Below are 24,393 nucleotides of genomic sequence, written 5' to 3' on the forward strand. Positions count from 1 at the left end.
CTGGGCTTTTTAACCTCATTCGAGACAAGGCTGGCTGCTAACGCAATGAAATTTCATTCGCAGTGGATCTGAGAGGGTCCGATGCCGAAAATGCAAATACGGTTAGCATACTGAAAACAAAGACCCTCTTCAGGGAAGCCTGCAAGATTAGCATAGCAACGCTGCTAACGCTGCTTTACACAGGAAAGGAGACCAGAAGCCGTTCTTAATGAACAGATTAAAATGTAATCTTAAATTCTGGCAAGAAACTAAAATGTAAACTGTAACTGACTGTCGTTACACTCTGAACGCCCGCAACATATATCACTGATCATCATTATTGACTGGCTGAGGCGCTACACGCTAAACGGGTTTTCTAATAGAAGGTTGAAATCTTCATAATATAAGCATCTTTGCTGAAAGTACGCTGCAGCTGAGGTGACAACGGGAAAAGTGCCCTTCCTGTGCTTCTTGGATATAATTACAACAAGCGGTGTATCAATGACTCGGAACGCGAGGTGAACAACTAGAAAAATAACACTTGATGATAATGAAACTTTTATTTTGTCATGGACGCACGGACTTTCATCTGACTGTGCGGAGTGCCCGTTATGAGGCGGAGTTATACTGTGTCTATTAGTCATTATATTTCATCTTGAGATTAAATTGATGATTTTATCAAAACACCAACTACATTGACTCATTTTACAATCCCACTAGCATGTTATATAGACAAAATAAAATCTTTTAATTCGCGTTAGGAAGCTGGCATTTTTACACACACTTTTATGTCATTGGCTATATGCCACTGCTGTAAAGGCTTATTGCACTATTACGGTTAACGATTATTCGATTGATTGATTGTTAATTTAAATGATCATCGAATATGTGAAATTGTGTAAATTGACATCCCTATATCCCTCTGTCATCTGTGTGCGTGCGCGTGGGCGCTGGGGCGCGCTGCGACGCTTCGATGGCGTTTGGCTTGGCCCCATTCATTCGGTGGTGCCATTTGGAGATGGAGTTGGAGGTGGCCAAACACATCAACGTTTTTCCTGTTTGGGACGAGTGGTTGTGCGAGCAAGTTTGGTGGTACAAAATAAAACGTAGGTGTTTTCTAAGCGGATTTAAAAGAGTAACTATGTTTTGTGGCGTGGTAGGACTTTTGGGAGTACTTCGACTCGCCTGAAAAGTCCGCTCCCCTTCTTCCTCTCATAATGGGAGAGGGAGGGTGTTACTGCGCCGAGTCGAAGTACTCCCAACAATTCTTAGTTAAGGTAATAACATATTTTAATATTGAAAATGAGTAGACTATTCCTTTAAATCCTTATTATATTGCATATTGTACAATCAACAATTCTCATCAAATGCATTTAAATATTACGGAGTGTGAAAAGTCAAATTCGCCAAATACGCCAAATTCCAGTTGCATATGATACGCCAGTCCTTCCCGTTCACTTAATATATACAGCGCATCTTGAAATTTCGTTATATAGTCACGTAACTTTTTGATTCTTTTTATTTCCGCGTTTTTTCGTGACCTTATAACGAATTCCTGTTTTCGTGTGATTATCATGTATTGGTTACTCAACTGTTTTGTACTATTTTCTTACCATTGTCACTTCGGTTTAGGGTTAGATTTACATAAAATGACATCCCTACCCAAACCCAACTCTAACATTAACGGCAGGCGACAAATAAAAAAAAATCAGATTTTTTTTTTATAAACCAATACATAAATTGACATTCTAATGCAAGCACCAGATCTAACCCTAAACCGAAGTGACAATGGTTTGAAAATAGGAAAAAGCAGTTGAGTAAAAAACGCGGAAATTCATGATAATATCACAAAAAAAGAATCAAAAATTTACGTGACTATATCACGAAACCTTGTGAGACTGGGTAGCTTTAAATATTGTTTTACTATTGTCGCTTGGGTTTGGGGTTAGAACAACTACATAAAATGACATCCCAAACCTAGTGATGTAGTACTCGAGTCCGAGATCGGTCTCGAGACCGATTTCTGCTTTCTCTGACTCGTCTCGGGCTTGTTCCTTTAAAGACTCGGTCTTGACTTGGTCTCGGACCACAGTGGGAGGAGAAAGACTCGTAATTTCAGACCGGATCCTCGAGACCAACGTTTTTTTTTTGTTCATATAAAAACCACACAACACTTAACAATAATAATAAAATGCAATGTTGACGGTCATTATTTGAAAATGTCATCCCATGGTGCAATGCAAAGATACTGCCGTCAGAGCCGTTTATTTATCTGTAGAAAAATAGGCATAAGATGATGGATGTGGTAGGGAATTTTTTAATGATAGTAAAAGCATATTCCATATTAAGACGTTAAGATTGCTTCTCTAAACAATTCACAATCTAGCTTAGTCTGTAGGCCTAACTGTTGATTATTAACTGGGGTGATGTTAAATCATGAATATGAAAACTGACATGTTTTATGGACTTGGTTTCGACTCGGTCTCGACTCCTAAATGACTCGGTCTTGACTCACACTTGCTTCCTCAAAGACTCGGTCTTGACTCGGACTCGACTGTATTTGAAAACCAACAGTCTTGACGCATAGGCGGTCTTGTCCCCATCACTACCCAAACCCCAATTCTAACATCAACATTACAACGACCATGGATTAAAAATAGACTAAAACGTGGTGAAACCTATATATAAAATGACATCCTAAAGCAAACCCCAAATCTTACCCCAAACGACAATTTAAAGTTTAAAAAACAGAAAAAAATGAGAAACCAATACATAAAACGACACAAAAAGATACACCAAATTAAGTGAACGGGATGGACTGGTGTATAATATGCACGCAAAATTGGAATTTGGCGTATGCATTGCACGACTTTTCACACTACGTGCTATTTATACGCATTTCATGAGAATGGGTTGGTACAGTATATAGCAGTGTTTCTCAACTCCAGTCCTCGCAACTTCCCTACCAAAATGTTTTAGACTTCTCCCAATATAAAGTACCTGATTTAACTCATCAGCTTGTTAGTGTGTTATTTTGGAAACAGGTTTGTTTGACTTCAGCAGCCCTACGCAGACGATCAGTGCGTGACATCGCAGTCGTGCGAGAATAGTGATTTGAGAGTTGAGGACTCTGTATGCTTTCCGGTCGCTTTCGCAGTACTGCGATGTCATGTGCTGATCGTTCTGCGCGCTGCGGCATGAAGTCGAGCAAGCTTTTTTTGGAAGAATTTGCCGTATTTTATATAGACAGACAACGAAAACGTTTACGAGGACAGGAGTTGAGAAACACACATCATTTAACAAGTTATTGCATCGCATTTTTGGGAAATATCATAACATAAATGGTTATTAGACCCATGTGACTGCTTCAAACTCAAATAATCCTCAATCACTTATAATAGAAGCATTTAATGGCCATACTGAAGGTACAACTAAACATGGCTCCTCTACAGATCACTTGATAGTTACAGAGGCAGCAACATAAAAATATACTTTTAGAAGCGTGAATATTTCATAATCACACTTGGCCCATGTAGGGATGACCCACATTTAAAATAGCTGGAGCATTTGCACAGACACGAATGTACAGTGGTTTCAGGTTTATTGTTTTAAATGGACGAGAGCAGTGTAGATTTCTGATTGTGGGAAATTGATCGGTCTCAAACCTCAGTCTCATAGGATTTTGTCCCAGTTGTCTGGTAGTACATGCCGGTACACAAGAAACAACACAAGCGAAGGTCCCCCCTCCATCAGTTTATTATATTAAAAACAAGTAACATTAGTTTAATTCAACTGTAAACTTGGTACTAAAACAGTAAATTGTATTGGAACATACGGCATATATGCATATAAAAGGGGTATCTTATGCAATACTAAAAAAATTATCATTTACTCACCCACATGTTGTTCTAGACCCTTACATACTATTTTTTGCTTAACCAAAAAAATATATTTTTCAATTTGATCTGGTCTTTCCCATTTACTGACACCATATTGGCTGCTTAAATGTTTTATATATTTTGATGTTTTATCAAAATAGTGTTGTAGCACTCGACGGGTCTTGGTTGACCATTTTTTGATGGTCTTAGTTTTATCTCGGCCTTGACACTCTTTGGCCTCAGTCTTGTGTTGGTTTCAGACTAGTGGTCTCGGGATTTTATTTTAAGACCAGTCAAGACCACAATTACACTAATTGTTTTTTAAAAGGCCCACAGTATTTCATATGTAATTCCATCCATTTTTTTGATGGTCTTGGTCTTTAGTCTCGTTCTTGTCTTGGTCTCGGCCCCTCAAAGTCTTGGTCTTGTCTTGGTCTCGACACGCTCTGGTCTTGGTCTTTCCACAGCAACTCTCAAATCTATTTTTAGCAAATAGTTGTATAGACCATTTTATGTCATTTCATTATATTCATTTAATAATTTTGTGTCCTTTTAAGTTTGTAACTTTTAACTTTTTTAAGGTGTTGCTTAGTTGGTGGAGCATAATCTTAACAGCGCAAAAGGTTGTGAGGTCAATACCCAGGGAACATAGGTACATAGGGGAGAACCGGGGCAAAAGTAACGCGGGATAAAAATAACAAAGTGATTTTCTCCGAGCCTTGACTGCATTTGAATTTCAAACTATGACAGCATCTTTAGCACTCAACCCTTGAGAGAACTGATAAATATCTCGTTATTTCGTCACCGTTTTGCACACGTGTGTCCAGAAAGCTGTTTTCGACCATGATAAGTAAATTCCTAAAGTGTTCATTTTTTTCTCGTTTCATGTGTTAAAGTACTAATCTACAGGTTATTTAGTGCTCTAACACATCCAGTTTGACTTCTCAAGAGTTTTTTCAAAATAAAAGTTAATCGTGTTTAAAGGAACATTATGTAGGATTGTGGCTAAAACTGGTACTGCAAGCACACAACTGGTGGCCAATACACAACATGACAACATAAACATCAGTTGAGGACTGCAACTCCACTTTTTAATTGACAATATCCTGGCTGGACCACTGTTGTCAGTGATATAGCCTAAGTATTTGAAATGAAAATGATTTCTTAATGTTTAGTGACATATCAGGGCCATTTTATGATTATTTGATATACATTTCTTACATACTGTTCCTTTAAATGTCAGGAGTTCCTGTCGGGACGAAAGTGACACTTTTGTCCCGCTGCTAATACTATTGCATTATGTAGAAAATGTATATTATTCCAATTGAATTTAATAAAAATTTCATAGTGTTGAAACTGTTGAAAAAATGTTTTAGTCTCAACAAGTTTTCTTATTCAAGTTTGTACTGTCGGGTTGCTTTTGAAAAATTAGATGTTAGATGGAAATTTTAAATGAAAATGTAATTTCATTATTTTTTGCAGATAATAAATGACAAAATATGTTTGCAGTTATATATTAACAAGGTCATAGTCATGTATATTTACTAAAAACAAATGTAACACAAAAATTGAGTTACTTTTGTTACTTTTGACCCACCTTTGTGTTACTTTCATCCCATCTTAAAGGGTCGAAAGTAACAATGCGCAACTTCTGTTCAAAGTGAAATTATACTGAAGTCGTTTTACATTTGTACAAAATACTTCCTGGTATTGATAAACCACATTTGTGAGTTACTGACCAAAGCAAAAATATATCTCTGTCTAAAACATTATCTTTTAAAATTACGTTTTTCTGAAAAATGGTACTTTCGCCCCCGCTCCCCCCTACTAAGAAAATAAAATTGCAGTATAACAAATGTGTAAATGCAAAATAGGTACTTTCACTGGGTTGTACCCTTTCAAAAAGTATACCTTTGGACCTAAAGAGTTCATATTAGTACCTCGGCAGTACATATTGGTACCAAATGTATAGTATACATATCTTTACCTAATACATACAGTATTAGGACCTTTTTAAAGGGTACTGCCCCAGTGACAGTACAGTACATATTTTGACCATTTTTCTAACATTGAATATAAGCGTTTGACAGCCACTGTTTACTGTAATCGCTCTAGTTGAATGGAAAAACAACGGTGTGAGCTTTTTTCAAAACTTCTGATTTCTGATTGTGTTCCACAGACGAAAGGTGATGGGTTTTAATATGTGGTTAATTTTTAACCAAAATGTATAATTTAGGGTGAACTATTCCATTAAACTTATATTATTAAATACATATTTAAACTTATTCTATCTCTCCTAAAGTTAAAGTTAAAATATATGTCTTAAAATAGCTCAGTGATGTGTTTTATCAGATACTGTATCTGGAGGTTAACATCAAAGCATGCATCACAAGCTGTTTCAGTGTATAGAATTAGGCCATACCTCTGGGGAGGGCCAGCGCGGGAACGCAAGCCATGCGTGCAATCCATGCATTAATTATTGTGCATACTTGAGTGTATATTTGCAACTGATGTGAAACAAAATATGAAGGTATTAATGTAGTGGTTTTAATGGTTCTAAAATAATAGTTGTTTTTGGTTATTGTAGGCGCAAGTCCTGTAACAACAAACCTTAAAAATAAAATCAAGCTTTACCCTAATTATGATAAATCATGTTTACAGGAGCGCACATAGAAGCTATTGGATTAAGCCGAAGTGTGATTAATATTTCAAAGCAAAAAATCCCAAATGATATTTTGTACCATTTATCTATGTATTTCTGTTGTTTACTCTTTTCAATCCTATCAGGTTAATTAGTTCTGTATATTGGCATCATCACAAGTATAGTAAGTATACTGATCCTCTTCATTTTTGCTAAATCTTGTATTACTTAGAGATTCAGACCAGAGCTTTTTAAAAATGCATGAGAGTTTCAGGAGCACAGCCAGGCTTAGATTGAAATGAAATACAATCCACAGGACAAGATGCATCGCATACAAAGACTTAATACATCCAGATACAACTTTGAATATCGGTCCTGAGAAACGCAACATTACCCTTTGCGTCTTCAGATCCAGAGTAATATGCATTCCGGTCTGAATGAATAATAATGTTTGCTTAAATCTTATCAAAGGTGTAATTTAGGTCTGCCTATAAATAAAACACGAGCTAGTTAATGTACGAAAAGGCCAATTCATTCCACCCAGCTGGGTAGAGAACGATTGAGGGATCTCTAATCCGGAAGACTAAAAGGTCAATCAGCAGGATTTAGTGCTATTGAATCTGCTGTCGGATTCACCTCTAACCACGAGACATTTACCTTGTGTTACGACTGAAGTAGTGAAATGACATTTTTGTAAACTTGAGAGTCAGTATTGCAAAATAAAGCTGGACAGGGTGATCGGTACATTTACGTGAAGGTGAGAGGTTTATATTGTGATAATACTGGCATGAAATATTGATTTAAGTGTAAATTTCTTTGTGTTATGTTACAAAAAGAGACCTTATCGTAACACGCAAGACAAAAAAATAACAATGTAGATGGTCATTCAAATATATGGGACACGAGTGACCAATCAGAATCGAGTAGATTTTACATTCATGCATTTAGCAGGCACATTCAGTATGCGTGTTCCCTGGGGATCGAACCCATGATGTTCGTATTGCTAACGAAATGCTCTACCAACTGAGCTACAGGAAATAATCCAGCATCAGTGTAGCATTAATGTTTCCCGCGTTCATGTTACACACTGGGAACTCAGTGATTAAGCAAATGTTAACAAGCCTCTTTGCTTTGCCCTCACTTTCATTAATCTTTTCACTCTTTTTGATGTGATGACCAGCGTTCGTGCCTGCTAATATGCCTCTAAAAGAGCAAAGCAGCCCGGGGATGGTGGGAGATAAATAACACTACATAGACCCTTCTCAGAGCCGCTTTCGACCTCTTCGCAACTGCGCTATAATTGCATTGACGGCGCGCAAGTGACCATAATTTCACCGCTGACTTGATTTAAGTGCTTAAGAGAGCAGGAGGCGTCTGTTATTCTATAGTCTACAGATGGAAGGGCATAATTGAATTATCTAGCCTGAGAGGAATTGGTTTTGCGAGGGCCAACCCTTAATATGTCTTGTATGCAAAAAGAAGGAGGGTTCAGAGCATTCGCTTTCACTTAAAACAAGTTGAGGAGGTGGCACGCCCCTCCAAGCCACGCCTACTCTGCCATGCTTCAAGACTACATGTTTGGGAAAGAAACAAAATGAAGTTGTAAGGAAAATCGGGTTATGTTTCCATTTTACTGTAATATTGTTATCATAATAAGCACCCTAATCTCATGGCAATTTGGGTTAATTAAGGTTAATTTTTAGGGTATGTGTATGTAAATTGTTTGTTAATTTTCGTGTTATTTGCAATGTTTATGTTTTAATCGGGCAGGATAATGGATTTATAAAAAACCGTTAAGGTGAGTGTGTCTGCTGCATTTGTTAATGACACGGTTATAAATAAAGTTTTTTTGACATTCAGCTACACAGTGACGGTCAGCGTTATTTCTCTAAATAAGTTTAGATAGCTTTAAGTAAGTTTGGATAACATAATTAAGAAACCAGCAAATTATTGCATGCACATACAGTACAAAGCATGATTATTTATTTAGATTTCAGAATGAGCACGTTTATTGTCATTAATACTAAATATGCTGCAGTCTGTCTGCTGATCTGATACTGTAATAAAGATGAATGTATAATAACTGATTAAAACGCAAAATGTACAACTTTCAGTAAATAACTATTTACATGCTTAGGACGTTTGTGTTGTAATAATGTACAGGGTAACTTCAGATATAAAAACGAAGACGAGTAAAGTGATGTTTTATCATTAAAATCTGATAACGTCCATTGATTTAATAGAACGTTTGGGTATCAACATGGCGGCGTGGTGGCTTCACAAGTGTGATGTCATGCGCAATCCAGTCATTTATATAAATCAGTGGTTATTCCCTAGTCTCAGCCTCAGACGTCACGCCCACAGACTGTTGGCTAAACGTCCAATGCTTTTCGTACACTTTTCTGGAAAACCCTGTGAGAATGTCAAAGTCGTCTTTGATTGATTGAAATAAACCGGATTTCCAGGAGACGCGAGTGTCGTGATTAGTTTCGGTCCCTGGAAAACAAAGCTCTGACGTTCCATTGAGGAAGAGAATTGTGTACACGTGGATAATAATGACCAGGCAGTTATAATGATCAGCTAAACATTGGATTCTCAAAAATATGCAAAGTTCGCGGCATAGACTCTCTAAAAGACGTCCAAGAGTTTTGCTTGATGCAGTTAGTTGAGTCAAAAAGTTTGGTTCTCCTGAATTGTTGTATGTGTTAAAAAGTGGAGAGATATGCTTCAAACAGACGTTTAACGGGAGCGTCTCATTGGTGTTGCTGTTGATGAACCTGCACAACGTTGTTCTATGGTGAGTAGTAATGTTGTTTATTTAGATGCTATTCGGTTGCGGCTGGTTATTTCTATAACTGACTTGTTGCCAGCCAGCTCGTTATAGACCTTTTGCAAGTCGACGTCACAGTTACGTTCATTCAGAAATGAATGAGACACGAGTGAAACGAACAATATAACTCACTAGAAAATGTCTTGTTGTGCTGTTGAGTGTCAAAATAGGAATGCCAAAATAGATGACCTTCATTTTGATAGTATACCGTCAGACTGGAGTGATGAAATCATCTGAAAATCTTTTAATAATTTGAATAGAAAATAATTAGAGAAGATATCCGGTGTTCTGTCGAAGTCTGTTCTCTCTATGTGTCTCTTATAGCGTTTTTATCACGTTACATTTATAATTTATTTAGAAAGATTAAAGATTTGAATGAGTTCATAATATTAATAATATTACCATTTATTAAAGTTTTCATATTTTTTTCGTTTTCTATTACTTCTTTTTACCTTATATCTTAACCTATGTCTTCTTCCTGTCTGTTTGTTCTAAATTATGATGTTTACTAATAAATATATAAACATAGCACACACAGACACACACACACACGATGTAAAGTGTTAATAATATATAAACAGGCCTATAAAAATTAATTTGTATGTAAACATAATAGTTTTAGAACAAACACATAGGCTAAAAATATAAGGAAGAAATTGAAAACAGGAAATGGTGAAATATTTAATAAATTATATTATACAGAATACATGATAGTATTGCTCTTCAGGCATTCATACTGTAAAAATAATTGATTTACCAATAAAAAACAATACATATACATTACATACATTCACACATATCAGTTGCCAAGCCATTTAAACTTTTAATTTATTTAAAAAATAAACGTAACTTGGTGAAAACGTTATAAGAAACATTACACTTAAGAGAAATATAGAGGAAACAGACTTCTACAGAACACCGGATCCATAAAAATCACAGTTTAGCGCTAAAACATTTCACATCCCTATTGCGGAGCTGTCACTTTCTGCCACCAGTTGGGCTCCGCCCACAAAAAACGTCATCTCTGTTTGCAAACATGCAAAAGGTCTAAACATTATCAAAACATTTACAGCAATTAAAAGTCTGCTAATTTTACTACCATGACTAAAAAAAAGGACTTTAAAAGGTTTAAATACCAAAAAATAAAAATTTCAATACAAATTAAACAACATAATTTTTTAATATCAATCTTAAACTGATGATCTTCCTCCGCTTAGTTTTTCAGTTTACAAATCCGCCATCTAAATAGGGAATCGGCATGGCGCCAACGCACCTGCCTTTTAAAGGGGATGAGAGCTGAGACTGTCATTGGTTTATTGCACGTTACGCCCAAAACACACCCATTACTCATTACAAGAATAGGAACAACCCTTTTGACCGTGAGCTTGGCGCACAAACCATTTTTCTCGTCGATAAATTAGCAAAAGTGGAATCGGACACGCCCGTTTAGGCCGTGCGCTTTAGACAATGCGCTTAGATCATTAAATTAGGGCCCAAGGTAGTCAGTTATATCTGCGATAACAACCGGCTGCCTATACATTATCCATAACATACAGTACAGCCCGACGAAGAACATTTTAGGAACCTTTATTTTTAAGAGTGTAGGGTTGTTTTCTGTGGTACAAACTTTGCAAATTACCTACAAATCTTAAAGGGATAGTTCACCCAAAAACTAAAATGCTATCATAATTTGTCATATCACTCCAAACCCTCTTTTCCATGTTGTAAAGACATCAAAGATTTCCCAGAAGGAAAGGCTTGTGGTTTTGGAACGGTGCAGGTGTGAGTAAACATTGACCGAATTTTAATTTGGGGTTAACTATTCCTCTAAGCATTTTCTTCATTGTATTGGTTTGTTCCACACAAGGCGTTCTTTATGATAATGAAGCAACCAGGGCCTGGTTTGATGAGGAGAATCCAATTAAGGGTTTAATTTGCAACAAGAGCCAACCTCACTTACCTCTCTGTTAATAAAGGTTGTGCTTCGCATGGATGAGACCCAAGAAACTAGAGGAAACATTACCTTGCTCCCTTACCATACTTGCTTTCCTAGACACTAATTATTTTGTGCAAGGAACAACAAACACAAACTGCCTACATTACATCAAGCCCTGTGGGGATAACATTTATTGATCTTTGGGTGTGTTAGGAGAAGCTGTGCTTGCTAGAGTATTTGTATACTAAGACTGATCTCCTGGTCAAAGTAGAAATAGTTCATCAAATTAACATTTTCTAAGCCTTGTAATGTTCCAAATCATTTTCATTCCTCTGTGAAACATAAAAAGAGACGTGAGGTATTTTCTGTAGCTTTGAGTATTGCGTTAGCCGTGCAAAGGCCATGAGTTTGATCCCTAGGAAACGCACATACTGATAAAATGTATAGCCTAAAGTCGCTTTGGATAAAATGCATTAAAGTGCATTATTAAATCTACTTTTCTGTTTTTGTCCTCTTGAAGCTCGGTGTTATGAATAACCATCTAACCTTTGTGAAATGGAAAGTACATGCTCTGACATTCTGCCTCGCATCTCCTTTTAGGTTAATGAAAGAAAGATAGATTGCGGTCGGAATGGCACCAGAATGATGAAAACATATTCGGTGAACTTTTGCCTTAAAAACATGTCATGCATCTGTTTGAATGTGTACGTTTCTGCAATGAAGAAGTGATTAAATGTGATGCTGAAGAAGTATAACTGCGACCAGTTCCATCTCTGTCCGCTTGATCCCTGTAGAGCAATAATGAACACAGCTCCCAGCATGACCAACAGGCCCCGACACAGTGCTGCGACCTGGCCGGATAATGAGCCTGTCTCCGCTGCCTGCTTCCGTGACCTTTTCTGCTCCACCGTAATAGATGGAGCCACCCACTGCGAGCGCCCAAGGGCTTCAAACTGCTCGGGATGGGACTGATCCATCTTAACAGGCCCTCTAATACACACAATCACGGATGATTAGATTTGTCGGAGAGACTTAGAAACCCAATGAGGTGTGCCAGCCAGTCATGCAGATTATTTGAAGACTTTTGAGATGAAACAAGTTTGACTTGCTGATGGGCCTTCAACAATCCTGGAAGTTTGACATCATTCGCTTCCTTGGGGGAAGGAAGATATGGGAGGCTAAGTAACGATAAGGGATCGTACATGCTTTTAGAAGCACTACACGCCCATCCGATCACAGCGCAGTGTGTGTCCATTAACATAGATCAGTGAATAATTGACAGCACGCGAACGTTCTGCCAGCTGTGGGCTGCCATGTGCATTAAAGGCCCATTTGGGGTCCACGCACACTTTGGTTCATTACTAATGCATGTCCGTCTTCTGCTCCTCCATCCTGTTGTGTCATTGCATTAACGCGAGATGCCAGTCAATCAGCTGACCGATGGTGACCCAGGAACTAGACGGTTACCAAGATAACAAATCAACTTGATCGCCATTGCACCCTAGAGCAAAGCACTTAACCCCAGTTTGCATCAGGGAAGATTTCCAAGTGTTATGGGCTGCGTTCCAAAACCTACTGAGATGCCAAGTGTTGCTTGCTTTTTAAAGGGATCATAAGCGTGCTGACAGCATAGATGCTGATCCAAAATTATAATGGGTGACTTAGTTTTGGCTACAGGCGACTTTGCATGTATCTGTTATGGAAAAGTCAATCCCGGAATGCAGCACATGGAGATTTTTGTGAAAATCTATCCAATATGGTTTATACATGTGGCGCTTGGTTCAATAGCATTGATAAAAAGGTTCATTCTGACTAAAGGAGTTATTTAGGGTAGCAAATATGCTTATACGAATGCTTGCTTACTAGCCGAATGCTTTCAACACAATCTTATGACAATTCATACATATTTTATAAGATGGCTAATTCGTATGAATTTGTACATTTAAAATCACAGACTGTAAAAATGATGGAGCACAGACTTCCTTTGTAAAAAAAATATATCTCAAAAAAATTACGCCGATGACATCATTTGGAGGCACAGTAGTAATCATGATGTGGAGCCGCGGTATTTTAGTTCACGGTTTAACTACAGAAGAGTCAAGTTTTAAATAGGAAAAATATTGAAACTCTTTGGTTATTTTTAGCGCGATGCTAATGGTCTAATCAGATTTAATCGATTATGCTATATGCTAAAAGTGGTAGCGCCAGACCCAGAGATCAGCTGAATGGATTCCAAAAAGGTAAAAATTAAATGTTTAACTCTATGGGAGCTGGAAAATAAGCATATTTTCAAAAAAGTGGAATGTCCCTTTAAAGAGTAACTAAACCCTAAACCAACTTTTTTTAGTTAATGATCTGTAAGAATGGGGCGTTATTAGTGCTATTCATTGATTTTAGTAAGTTTTGACATTTGGATTTTAGTAAGACATTTGGATATAAAGTGTTTCAATACTACAATATATGGTGTAAAAACGTCTCAGTGCTGCTCTCTTCAGGTAGAACAGTGGATACTGCAGTTGAATTTTCCGATTGGATGTTGGGTCCAAAAAATGACTCGTGACGTAAGCAGGTTCAAGATCACCACGCCCTTGTTACGATCTCACCACACACTTAGTTCGTCCCCTCTAACCCCTTGGGATCTGCCCACTTTTCTTGCATTTTTCAAATATTGCCAGTGGGTGGAGTCAGGCTCTGACCAGTGGTTTAGTTACGCTTAAAGGTAGGGTAACACATTTTGAAAAATGCTAACGGTAGCCGCCTAGCAATGAAATCCCAATCCCACCCTCAAGTCAAATCGCCATCCAAAGTCACGCCTCTTTCAAAACACATGAACACGCACAGATCAGACGGTCACATCTCATGTCTCATTCAGCAGTGAGAAAACTTTGCAGTACAAAGTCGAATAACACTTCCAAAATAACCAAACAACTGGTTTACATCAGAATTAGTTTAAGCACACGTTCGGTTGTGTAGACGTAGTAACTATATCGTTACGCTAATCTGTAAACGAACACAAATTTCATAAGCAACACAATGTTTCATCAAAGTAGAATATCTAAATCCATCTCAATACAAACATATCGCGTACCTACCTTACCAAAATAAACAGTGCAAGGACCCTTGCTGATCCAGGCAGTTTTTGCTGTTGTTGTTATAAAAGATGCCTTTAGTTTTGTGCCTCCTGTGTAGGTTGTCAATTTAGCAGAAACGTTTGCTGTTCTCACTGTTTACAGGCAGGAGGTGAGCGCACGTGAACGCGCCGATGACGTATGGTGTCTGCGTGGACTCGCTGCGCGGTGGAAATTCAAATTACGCTTACGTATGAGGGACAAAAATGGAAACGTCCGTTCGGACCGAAATCTATGATTTGTTGAACATTTTTTGGTCCTACGCCTTTCACAGATAACATACATTTCTACAAATACATTTAAACAACTTAACACAGTGATTGCTATCAGGATGTGAGGAGACTTTTAACCAGCATAACAAAAACTGTTTCAGGATCAAATCTGTTACCCTACCTTTAAGCCTTAAAGTTCTGCATAATTAAGGGCGTGGCCACTTGAGTGACAGGTGAATTGGTAACAGGTGAGCGGGCGTGGTTTCAGCAACCAAGGCTAAAGAATTATATTAGATGACTACAAATTACAAATTAGATGACTAACTAATAGTCTTTTAGTGCAGTGTATTGTGTAATACTTATTGTTGGTTGTTAAGATAAATATTGAATTCTCCCTCATTTGTGAGTCACTATAAGCATTGCTAAATGAATAAATGAAAATATCTTGTGTCTTTTATACAGTTCTCATTAAACATCAAAGATATTCAGACAGAATTCATCATGTATTAGTACTGTGATGGTTTATGCTTTGTTGGCTCTTCTATGCATTGAGGCTCATGGATTTTTTCAGTTTGTATATGAACATATCTAATTAAAATAAAAGCTGTAAATTGTGACTATTTTCAGAGGTGATAATTAGACAGCAGGTTTCTGCAGGAGTGGTTAGCAGATTGCAAAAGAAGGATTCCCTTGAGGTGATACACATCTCTGTTCCTGATCTGATCCTTTAACATTTCAGTTTATTGTGTGTTTACTGCATGCTAGACAGTCCAATTCAGTTATCTAGCACTATCTTTATTGAAAATCACCTTTAAATATGTTTTTTTTCTTAATATTCTAATGATTTGTGGCATAAAACATCAATATATGTATTTTTGGGTATTGCTACAAATATACACATGCTACTAATGACGGTCCAGGGTCACAACTTTGGTCTTGACATGCAGTATTTGGTGTCTATGAAACATTTCTTTATTTGTTCTCATTTTCAGACTGATGAATATGCATATTTTTAACCAGGAATTTTAGGAAGCCTCAATCAAATAGGAAATTTTTATCAATTGTTACACTATAATTCTTTGTTTAATGTGTTGGTTTCTTCTAGGATAACGTGGACCTGGGAGAGCTCATGTTCTCTCTTTGTTACTTGCCAACTGCCGGCCGACTGACCATAACGATAATTAAAGCCAGAAATCTTAAAGCCATGGACATCACAGGAGCGTCCGGTAAGCACCTCACCTTTCTCGCCCCTAAATGACTTAATGTAGTTGATGTAATGATTCGCGTCTCACCATGACATTAAATCATAGGGCACCCTGGGCTCTCTAAAGGAGCATTGATTTAATCGACTAAACGCTTAAGAATCTGACAGAGGATTTTTTATGTACACAAGTGACTTTTAGTCATTCTTTTTCATTTTAGATCCTTACGTAAAGGTTTCTATCATGTGTGATGGCCGGAGACTGAAGAAAAGGAAAACGTCAACGAAACGCAACACTCTCAATCCAGTTTATAATGAAGCTATTGTTTTTGACGTTCCACCTGAGAACATTGACCAAATAAGTCTTCTTATAGCAGTAATGGACTATGATCGGTAAGAAGCTAATTTTGTTTGCAATCACTGTTGGGAAGTAAAGTAGAATCTGTCTGTCTGTCTGTCTGTTTGTTTGTATATCCTTCAATCTATCTGTTGGTCTGTGTCTGTCTGTCTGTCTGTCTGTCTGTCTATTCATCCATCCATCCAACTGTCTGTCTATCATTTGCTATCCATTTATCTAACTGTCCATTTGTCTGTCTATCTCTCTATTGCTATATTTTTGTCTGTCTGTATGTCTGTCTAACTGTATGTCTCTATCTATTTATTGCTATCTATCTGTCAGTCTATCATCCACCCTGTATCTATCTGTCTGTCTGTCCGCCCATCTATCTAACTGTCCACTAATCTGTCTGTCTGTCTGTCTGTCTGTCTGTCTGTCTGTCTGTTGCTATATATTTGTCTGTCTGTCTGTCTGTCTGTCTGTCTGTTGCTCTCTCACTTTAGCTTGTCTGTCTGTTGGTTGGTTGGTCGGTCTGTCTGTCTGTCTGTCTTTTGCTATATCTTTGTCTGTCTGTCTGTCTGTCTGTCGTTCGGTCTATCTGTCTATTGCTATATCTTTGTCTGTCTGTCTGTCTGTCTGTCTATTGCTACATCTTAGTCTGTCTGTCTGTCTATTGCTATATATTTCTCTGTCTGTCTGTCTGTCTGTCTGTCTGTCTGTCTGTCGGTCATTTGTCTGTCTATGGCTATATCTTTGTCTGTCTGTCTGTCTGTCTGTCTGTCTGTCTGTCAGTCTGTCTATTGCTATATTTTTGTTTGTCTATCTGTCTGTTGCTCTGTCACTATATCTTTGTCTGTCTTTTGGTTGGTCTGTCTGTCTGTCTTTTGCTATATATATATGTCTGTCTGTCTGTCTGTCAGTTGCTCTGTCACTTTAGCTTGTCTGTCTGTCTGTCTTTTGCTATACCTTTGTCTGTATGTCTGTCTGTCTTTTGCTATATCTTTCTCTGTCTGTCTGTCTGTCTGTCTGTCTGTCGGTCTGTCTATTGCTATATCTTTGTCTGTCTATTGCTATGTCTTTGTCTGTCTGTCTGTCTTTTGCTATATCTTTGCCTGTCTGTCTGTCTGTCTGGCGGTCATCTGTCTGTCTATGGCTATATATTTGTCTGTCTGTCTGTCTGTCTATTGCTATGTCTGTGTTTGTCTGTCTGTCTGTCTGTCTGTCTGTCTGTCTGTCTGTCTGTCTGTCTTTTGCTATATCTTTGTCTGTCTGTCTGTCTGTCTGTCTGTCTGTCTGTCTGTCTGTCTGTCTGTCTGTCTGTCGATTGGTCTGTCTGTCTATTGCTATATCTTTGTCTGTCTATCTGTCTATTGCTATGTCTTTGTCTGTCTGTCTGTCTGTCTGTCTTTTGCTATATCTTTGTCTGTCTGTCTGTCTGTCTGTCTGTCTGTCTGTCTGTCTGTCTGTCTGTCTTTCTATTGCTATGTCTTTGTCTGTCTGTCTGTCTGTCTGTCTGTCTGTCTGTCATTTGCTATATCTTTGTCTGTCTGTCTGTCTGGCTGGCTGTCGTTCGGTCTATCTGTCTATTGCTATATCTTTGTCTGTCTGTCTGTCTGTCTGTCTGTCTATTGCTATATCTTTGTCTGTCTGTCTGTCTATTGCTATGTCTTTGTCTGTCTGTCTGTCTTTTGCTATATCTTTGTCTGTCTGTCTGTCTGTCGGTCGGTCTGTCTGTCTATTGGCATATCTTTGTCTGTCTGTCTATTGCTATGTCTTTGTCTGTCTGTCTGTCTGTCTGTCTGTCTGTCTGTCATTTGCTATATCTTTGTCTGTCTGTCTGTCTGTCTGTCTGTCTGTCGTTCGGTCTATCTGTCTATTGCTATATCTTTGTCTGTCTGTCTGTCTGTCTGTCATTTGCTATATCTTTGTCTGTCTGTCTGTCTGTCTGTCTGTCTGTCTTTCTGTCGGTCCTCTGTCTGTCTATGGCTATATCTTTGTCTGTCTGTCTATTGCTATATCTTTGTCTGTCTGTCTATTGCTATGTCTTTGTCTGTCTGTCTATTGCTATATCTTTGTCTGTCTGTCTGTCTGTCTGTCTGTCTGTCTGTCTGTCTGTCTGTCTGTCTGTCTGTCTGTTGCACTGTCACTTTATCTTTGTCTGTCTGTTGGTCTGTCTGTCTGTCTGTCTTTTACTATATCTTTGTCTGTATGTCTGTCTGTCTTTTGCTATATCTTTGTCTGTCTGTCTTTTGCTATATCTTTGTCTGTCTGTCTGTCTGTCTGTCTTTCAATCTATCTGTTGGTCTGTCTGTCTGTCTGTCTGTCTGTCTGCCTGTCTATAAATCTATCTGACTGTCCATTTGTCTGTCTGTCTATCTATTGCATTTGTAATTGTAAAAATATAATAATGATATCAGATGGTAGTTGTGTGCTTGACTTAAATGGACCCTCATAGAAATACTATACTACTGTATATACAATACTGTAGTATTTACTATAGAAAACTGTACTAAAATTGTAAATACTGTAGTTAAGCATACTACTGTAGTGGACCTTACTATAGTACTACAATAGTAAACAGTATTCTACACTAATTGTATAGAAAATACAGTTTGTAGTGACCGGTAGCTTATTTTGGGTAGTAACTTGTGGCTTATTGCCAAACATGCTACAATTTGCCAAAAGCTACCTGTTACTCATTGTGTAGCGTCACACAGTGCTAATCCAAACACACAGCTAGCAGCATGGCAGGAGGTTGTGAGAGCTCCGTGTGAAATAAAAACTGAAAAGAGATCTCATTTAAAAGAAATATGCTTTTCATTTTTGCCAATCGCAGTGTTCAGAGACTATAGAGGTTTATTTTTAGTGCTGGTAAGTGATCTGAGGAACAGCAAGAGACGATTTATATTCCCAATGTTGCGAGATCTTTGTGTCAGATTTACATCACTGTCCTCTTTGAGAAGCATAAAGCACAACATCTCATCAGTGCAATAAAACAAATGAAGAGACGGCCGAATGGAGAGAGACATGGAGACTGAGTGCGCCGTTGATTCATGGTGTAAATGATTTATACAAAGCTCTTGCAAAAGCCATTATGTTATTTGGGCTGAAGGGTAGACGGTTCTTTAGTGCTTATGAATATACACGACTTCAGGCAAGAGACATCGTTTGTGGGCTATTGTGGTTAAACTGTCATACAGTATTGTTAATATGAATACACCTGTTATTCTCATTTACAGCGTAGGTCACAATGAAGTTATTGGCGTGTGCAATGTTGGAAACAGAGCTCAGAGTTTGGGACGCGACCATTGGAATGAGATGCTAACATATCCACGAAAACCCATCGCACGCTGGCACCCGCTCATAGAGGTAATGCTTAGTTTTGGCATTGCAAGTGTTTGGAGACGACTAAAAGGGGCAACATTGTGCATTTTGGTTACAGTACATTCACAGGGGATGAAACGTTAATGCTTGGCGGAAGACTTGTCTGAAGCGTGGCCAACAGCCAATCACAGTGGCCGCAACACATGCTCCGGTCTTCCATAAACATAATTGGCTGGCTCTGCCTAGCAGGGACGTGCACAGACATTTTGAGGGGCAGGGGCTCAAGTGAAATAAAGGGCACCTTTCATACTTATGTATATTTTTTTCTTTTTTTTTTAAACAAAAAGTATATATAAACACAATTCTGACTTCATTTTTTAAAAAAATATTAAAAAAGTTAATTAATTTTATCTTCCTCAAACTCACGCAATTGTTTAATTTTCAAAAGATGTCTACAAAATAATCAGTTCACACAGACACCATGGTCTCCTTAGTATTCTAGGTTTATAGAGCAGCAAAGGAAGCCATTACACAATGTGCATGTTTTGAAAACATTAAGTTACACATTAATTACAAATTTGTTAAAATGCTAAAAACAAAGTTGTGACTGCTGAGTTAGCGCTACATGCCAGTTAGCGTTTAGCTGATTAGTTGTTAGTTGTTACTCAAAGTGTATTTTTGTCTGATAAGGGCTCAAAATATAAGGTCTGTTTACTAATGTGAGCTTCTGGCATGAGCCTCAGAGCAGAGCAAGCAGAGCAGAGCTCAACATTATTATTCATGACCATTTCAAATAGGGCAAAAATAGACCATTTAATTAAAATGACAAATTCTAGGGTTGTAAATAGACATGTAAAAACATTTCTGGATAATTTTTGCACTTAATAAAACAACATACCTTCTATGTAATTGTCAAAGAACAATTTAACATTATGACAACACATCCTATGGCACCTTTAATCATAAGTTTCATATTTATTAGGGTTACACATGTCAGAAACAACAAATATAGATTAGGCCTATTTTATTTGTATTTTATATTTTACTTTTTTGTGATGTCAGTGAAAATTCAGACTGGGCAAGTAAAATACTGAACCATCAGATTTCTTCCCAATCTACTCCAGCACTCCAGTATAACACATTATACTTATTTAACAGACCTTACTAAAAACGCAAACCAAAAAGCTTACTACTGCAGTTAGCAATTATTTTATTGTTTGTGCTTTATTATTTTATGAGCAGTCTGTTTAAACTACATACACTACTACACTGTTACAAGTTTGCAACTCTTCAGGTTAATATGGGATTGTCGTGGAAAACAATTTCCCTGAATCGTTATGTGTAACAGCGTGTCCCATATTTTGTGCATAAAACTGTTAATATAAGAATGCTTTCTTCCTCACACACTTACCGGTAGCTGCCTGCATAATCATGGACATGATCGCGTCTCTCGTTCAGGCTCAGCTTTGGCGCTTAAAGCGCGAATGATGCAGCACGAGTGTAGACAAGCCAATCAAAAAGCAAAGTAAGTTAGAGAGGCGGGACTAAGGAAAGGTAAAGCCAATCATATTAGCGATGTGAATTTTGGAGGTGGGACTCATTTGTTAACCGTTTGTGTGCCACAAATAGCGCTATTTTTCTTTATATAAGAGTTTAAATCTCATTTAAATGATTCCTGAATAAATTCATGTTAAATTAAATAAGCAACAAGTAAAAACACAAGAAACAGACAGATATCAGTTGTTATATGAATAAAGATAATATTATTTTTTTAAAAGCACCCCAGGAAAAAAAGGGCACTTTCTCTCCAGGAATAAAAAGGGCAGGTGCTCAAGCCCCCTTTTATGTCTATGTGTGCACGTGCCTGCTGCCTAGGTTATTTGCAAAAGGCGATCTGATTGGCTGACGCACGTGTTGCCGCTTGAAAAATTGAGAAATGTTCAACTACTGCGGCGCCGATGGATCCACAATTCAGTTCGTCAATGCATGACATCACCCATTAAAAGTGACTGGGAAGCATTAACCTTACGCGCTGTGTGAACGTACCATTACGGCGCATTCACTTGGGGCGAAAGCGTTAACGCTTGACGGAAGGCTTGTCTGAAGTGTGGCCAACAGCAGTGGCCTCAACACATGCTCCAGTCTTCCATAAACGTAATTGGCTGGCTCTGCCTAGGTTATTTGTATAAGGCGATCTGTTTGGCTGACGCACGCGTTGCCGCTTGAAAAGTTGGGAAATGTTCAACTTCTGCTGTGAGCAACCGCAGTGAAGTGGCGCCGACGGATCCACAATTCAGTTCGTCAACGCATGACGTCACACATTAAAAGTGAATGGGAAGCGTTAAAGCTTACACCCCGTGTGAACGTACCCTTACGGCGCATTCACATAGGGCGAAAGCATTAATGCTTGATGGAAGGCTTTTCTGAAGCGTGGCCAACAGCCAATCACAGTGGCCGCAACACATGCTCCGGTCTTCCATAAACGTAATTGGCTGGCTCTGCCTTGGTTATTTGCAAAAGGCGATCTGATTGGCTTACCTACGCATTGCCGCTTGAAAAATTGAAAATGTTCAACTTCTGCCGCGAGCAACGGCAGTGAAGTGGCGCCGACGGATCCACAATTCAGTTCGTCAACGCATCATCACCCATTAAAAGTGAATGGGAAGCGCTACCGCTTACGCCCCATGTGAACTTACCGTTATGGTTATGCATACTTCTTTATTTTTCATTTTTTTGTCTTTTTTTAGTTCTTCTTGTGTTTAGAAATAATAGTATCAATATTATTTCTTCCTTATGACATCATTATCCCCCAGACAGACAAAGTTGCTTTTAAATAGGTGGAAAGTTCGACTTCTCACAAATGTAACCCTTTATTGCATCATGCAAAAGCGCAATTTGCAAGATATTAAATTCATCCGAAACCAATGAAAGGTTGTTGTAAAAAGCACTTAAAAGCTTTGCTTTAAAGACGTGTGAAAAGTTTTATCAGGTGAAGAGTATGAAGAAGCTCTTAGCTAAAGGCCAGTGTAATGGTTTATTAGTGTTTATCGCAAACACTTTAGGGAAACCCGACATTTTTATTTTCAGGCTTTTCACACATTACTGCACTGAAATCTTGTTTGCAAATCGGCGACCTCTTAGGACCACAGATCTTTAATAATTCACAATGCCTGTCCTCCTCAACCATGTTACACTCCCTGAGCCACCCCGATAGCTTTATTGCCAGCGCATATACAGAAATAAAAACCACCCTATAGCACATCAACTCGTAAACCAAATGTGATCTCATTTTTAAAAAACAGACATAAAATTGGCAAAAGTGATTCAACATTACACTAAAAATCAAAATTAAAATTTTTGGCTAAATTATTCCATGAATATCAGGAGATTGATATTTATGCCATAGAAAAACTGAGCTTTAAATATGATTTTCACCTTCAAATCCGCGTTTGAGTCATCCTCAGCTAACCCTAATCTTTTCTCCGGCAGTGGGTTGGCCAGAGCACAGCTGGTGGAAACCAAGGCTCCTGTAACTCCCTGAGGACACCTCCATCCCCATAATGGACACTGTGGTGCTTCAGTCAAATAGACACTGGCAAGGTCCAATACACAACATTAATGAAAAGGAAAGAGACATTTCCAAGTTCTGTTAAAGGTTACTTTAGATGTGCGCCCACACTTAATGCAGTAAACACCTGAGACTTTTAAAAAAAATCTGATTTCCAAGGAGCATCAAGTCCACTGCATGTGAAGTGACCGTGAGTGAGCAGTATTTGGTTTTAAAAATGAATCTTGTTTCGCTTTTGTTAAGAATTTTAGTTGAGAGGTAAGTATTTTTGACATTGTCGTGTTTTACGTATCTGTACAACACATTGTAATAACACACTGATATTGTTTCAATTGTAGTGCATGGGATCTATTTTGTGGAATTTTATTGTCAAATCCTACTGTATAAAATATATAAGAAATACACAAGACTTGAGTCATGATTCAAAAAGAACCTGAATTTGGAGTTATTATAGATCTGTATTGAAATGGCATCCCATGTGTCCTTGTGTTGATCTCTAATCCCATAATGCATTGCAATAAGCTCTGCCTTTGAAAATAGCTGTACTGTAAGCAGTAGGTATATTCAATTTTGGAGCTGAGGTTTTATTTATACACAGCAGGACTTTTGCGGATACTGACCTACGTATACACTCATTTTGTTCTCAAATGGTACTCGTCTGTACCAAAAACAACAAAACTAATGTTTAGTAACAGCGACTGGAGAGTACAAAGATTGATCTTTTACTGTAATTTCACATGATTCGTGCTTTATAGATGGCGTATCATCAAACCCGGACCACACGTGACTGATGCTCGACTGTTCCTGAAATCAGTCAAGGGTAAAAAGATACACGGAGGTCCGTGACAGAGGAGAGAAAAGTGCAATCTAGCGGAAAAGATGATTGATGGCTTTTTAATCAATGTCCTGCTGCACCGAAGCTTCCTGACGTGTGGTGAGACCCGGGTTCACGTCGCTGCGAGGGGGTCTAAACTTTTTAAATAATACTTGTCATACTGTGCTCTTTACCGCAGTCAGCAGGTGAGTGCTGATGATAGAAAAGACGCCCCTGCCTGTAGGCAGGTGGTGATGACAATTACTGACAGCCGGTATAGTTCAAGATGATTGGCAGGGTGTTGCATACAGCGGATCAGTTTAGACAGGAAGATTTGGGCTTTGAGAGACTACAGAAATCTAAGCATTAAATGTATACATTTACTGAAAAAAAATTTGTTGGTTCAACTTAAAAAAGTTAATTACGTGGTTGCCTTAAAATTTTGAGTAAATACTACTTAAACATATTACTTGACTTAAAAACGTTGAACTAAAGGTCCATTTTCTTAAAAAAAATCTAGATAATTTACTCACCACCATGTCATC

General features: G+C 38.0%; 1 protein-coding gene across 1 annotated transcript in view; it reads left to right on the plus strand.

Annotated features, from left to right (window-relative positions):
- syt9b (synaptotagmin IXb) overlaps nt 1-23,466 on the plus strand; it is a 33,485-nt gene extending 10,019 nt beyond the window's left edge. The window contains exons 4-7 of the mRNA XM_055193125.2: nt 15,710-15,830; nt 16,027-16,198; nt 19,382-19,511; nt 22,956-23,466. Coding sequence (XP_055049100.2) covers nt 15,710-15,830; nt 16,027-16,198; nt 19,382-19,511; nt 22,956-23,027 — 495 coding nt within the window. The 3' untranslated portion in view covers nt 23,028-23,466. The remainder of the gene's footprint in view (nt 1-15,709; nt 15,831-16,026; nt 16,199-19,381; nt 19,512-22,955) is intronic.
- The last annotated feature ends 927 nt before the right edge of the window (nt 23,467-24,393 follow it).

This window comes from Misgurnus anguillicaudatus, chromosome 6 (genome assembly GCF_027580225.2).
Source record: "Misgurnus anguillicaudatus chromosome 6, ASM2758022v2, whole genome shotgun sequence".
Taxonomy (NCBI): domain Eukaryota; kingdom Metazoa; phylum Chordata; class Actinopteri; order Cypriniformes; family Cobitidae; genus Misgurnus; species Misgurnus anguillicaudatus.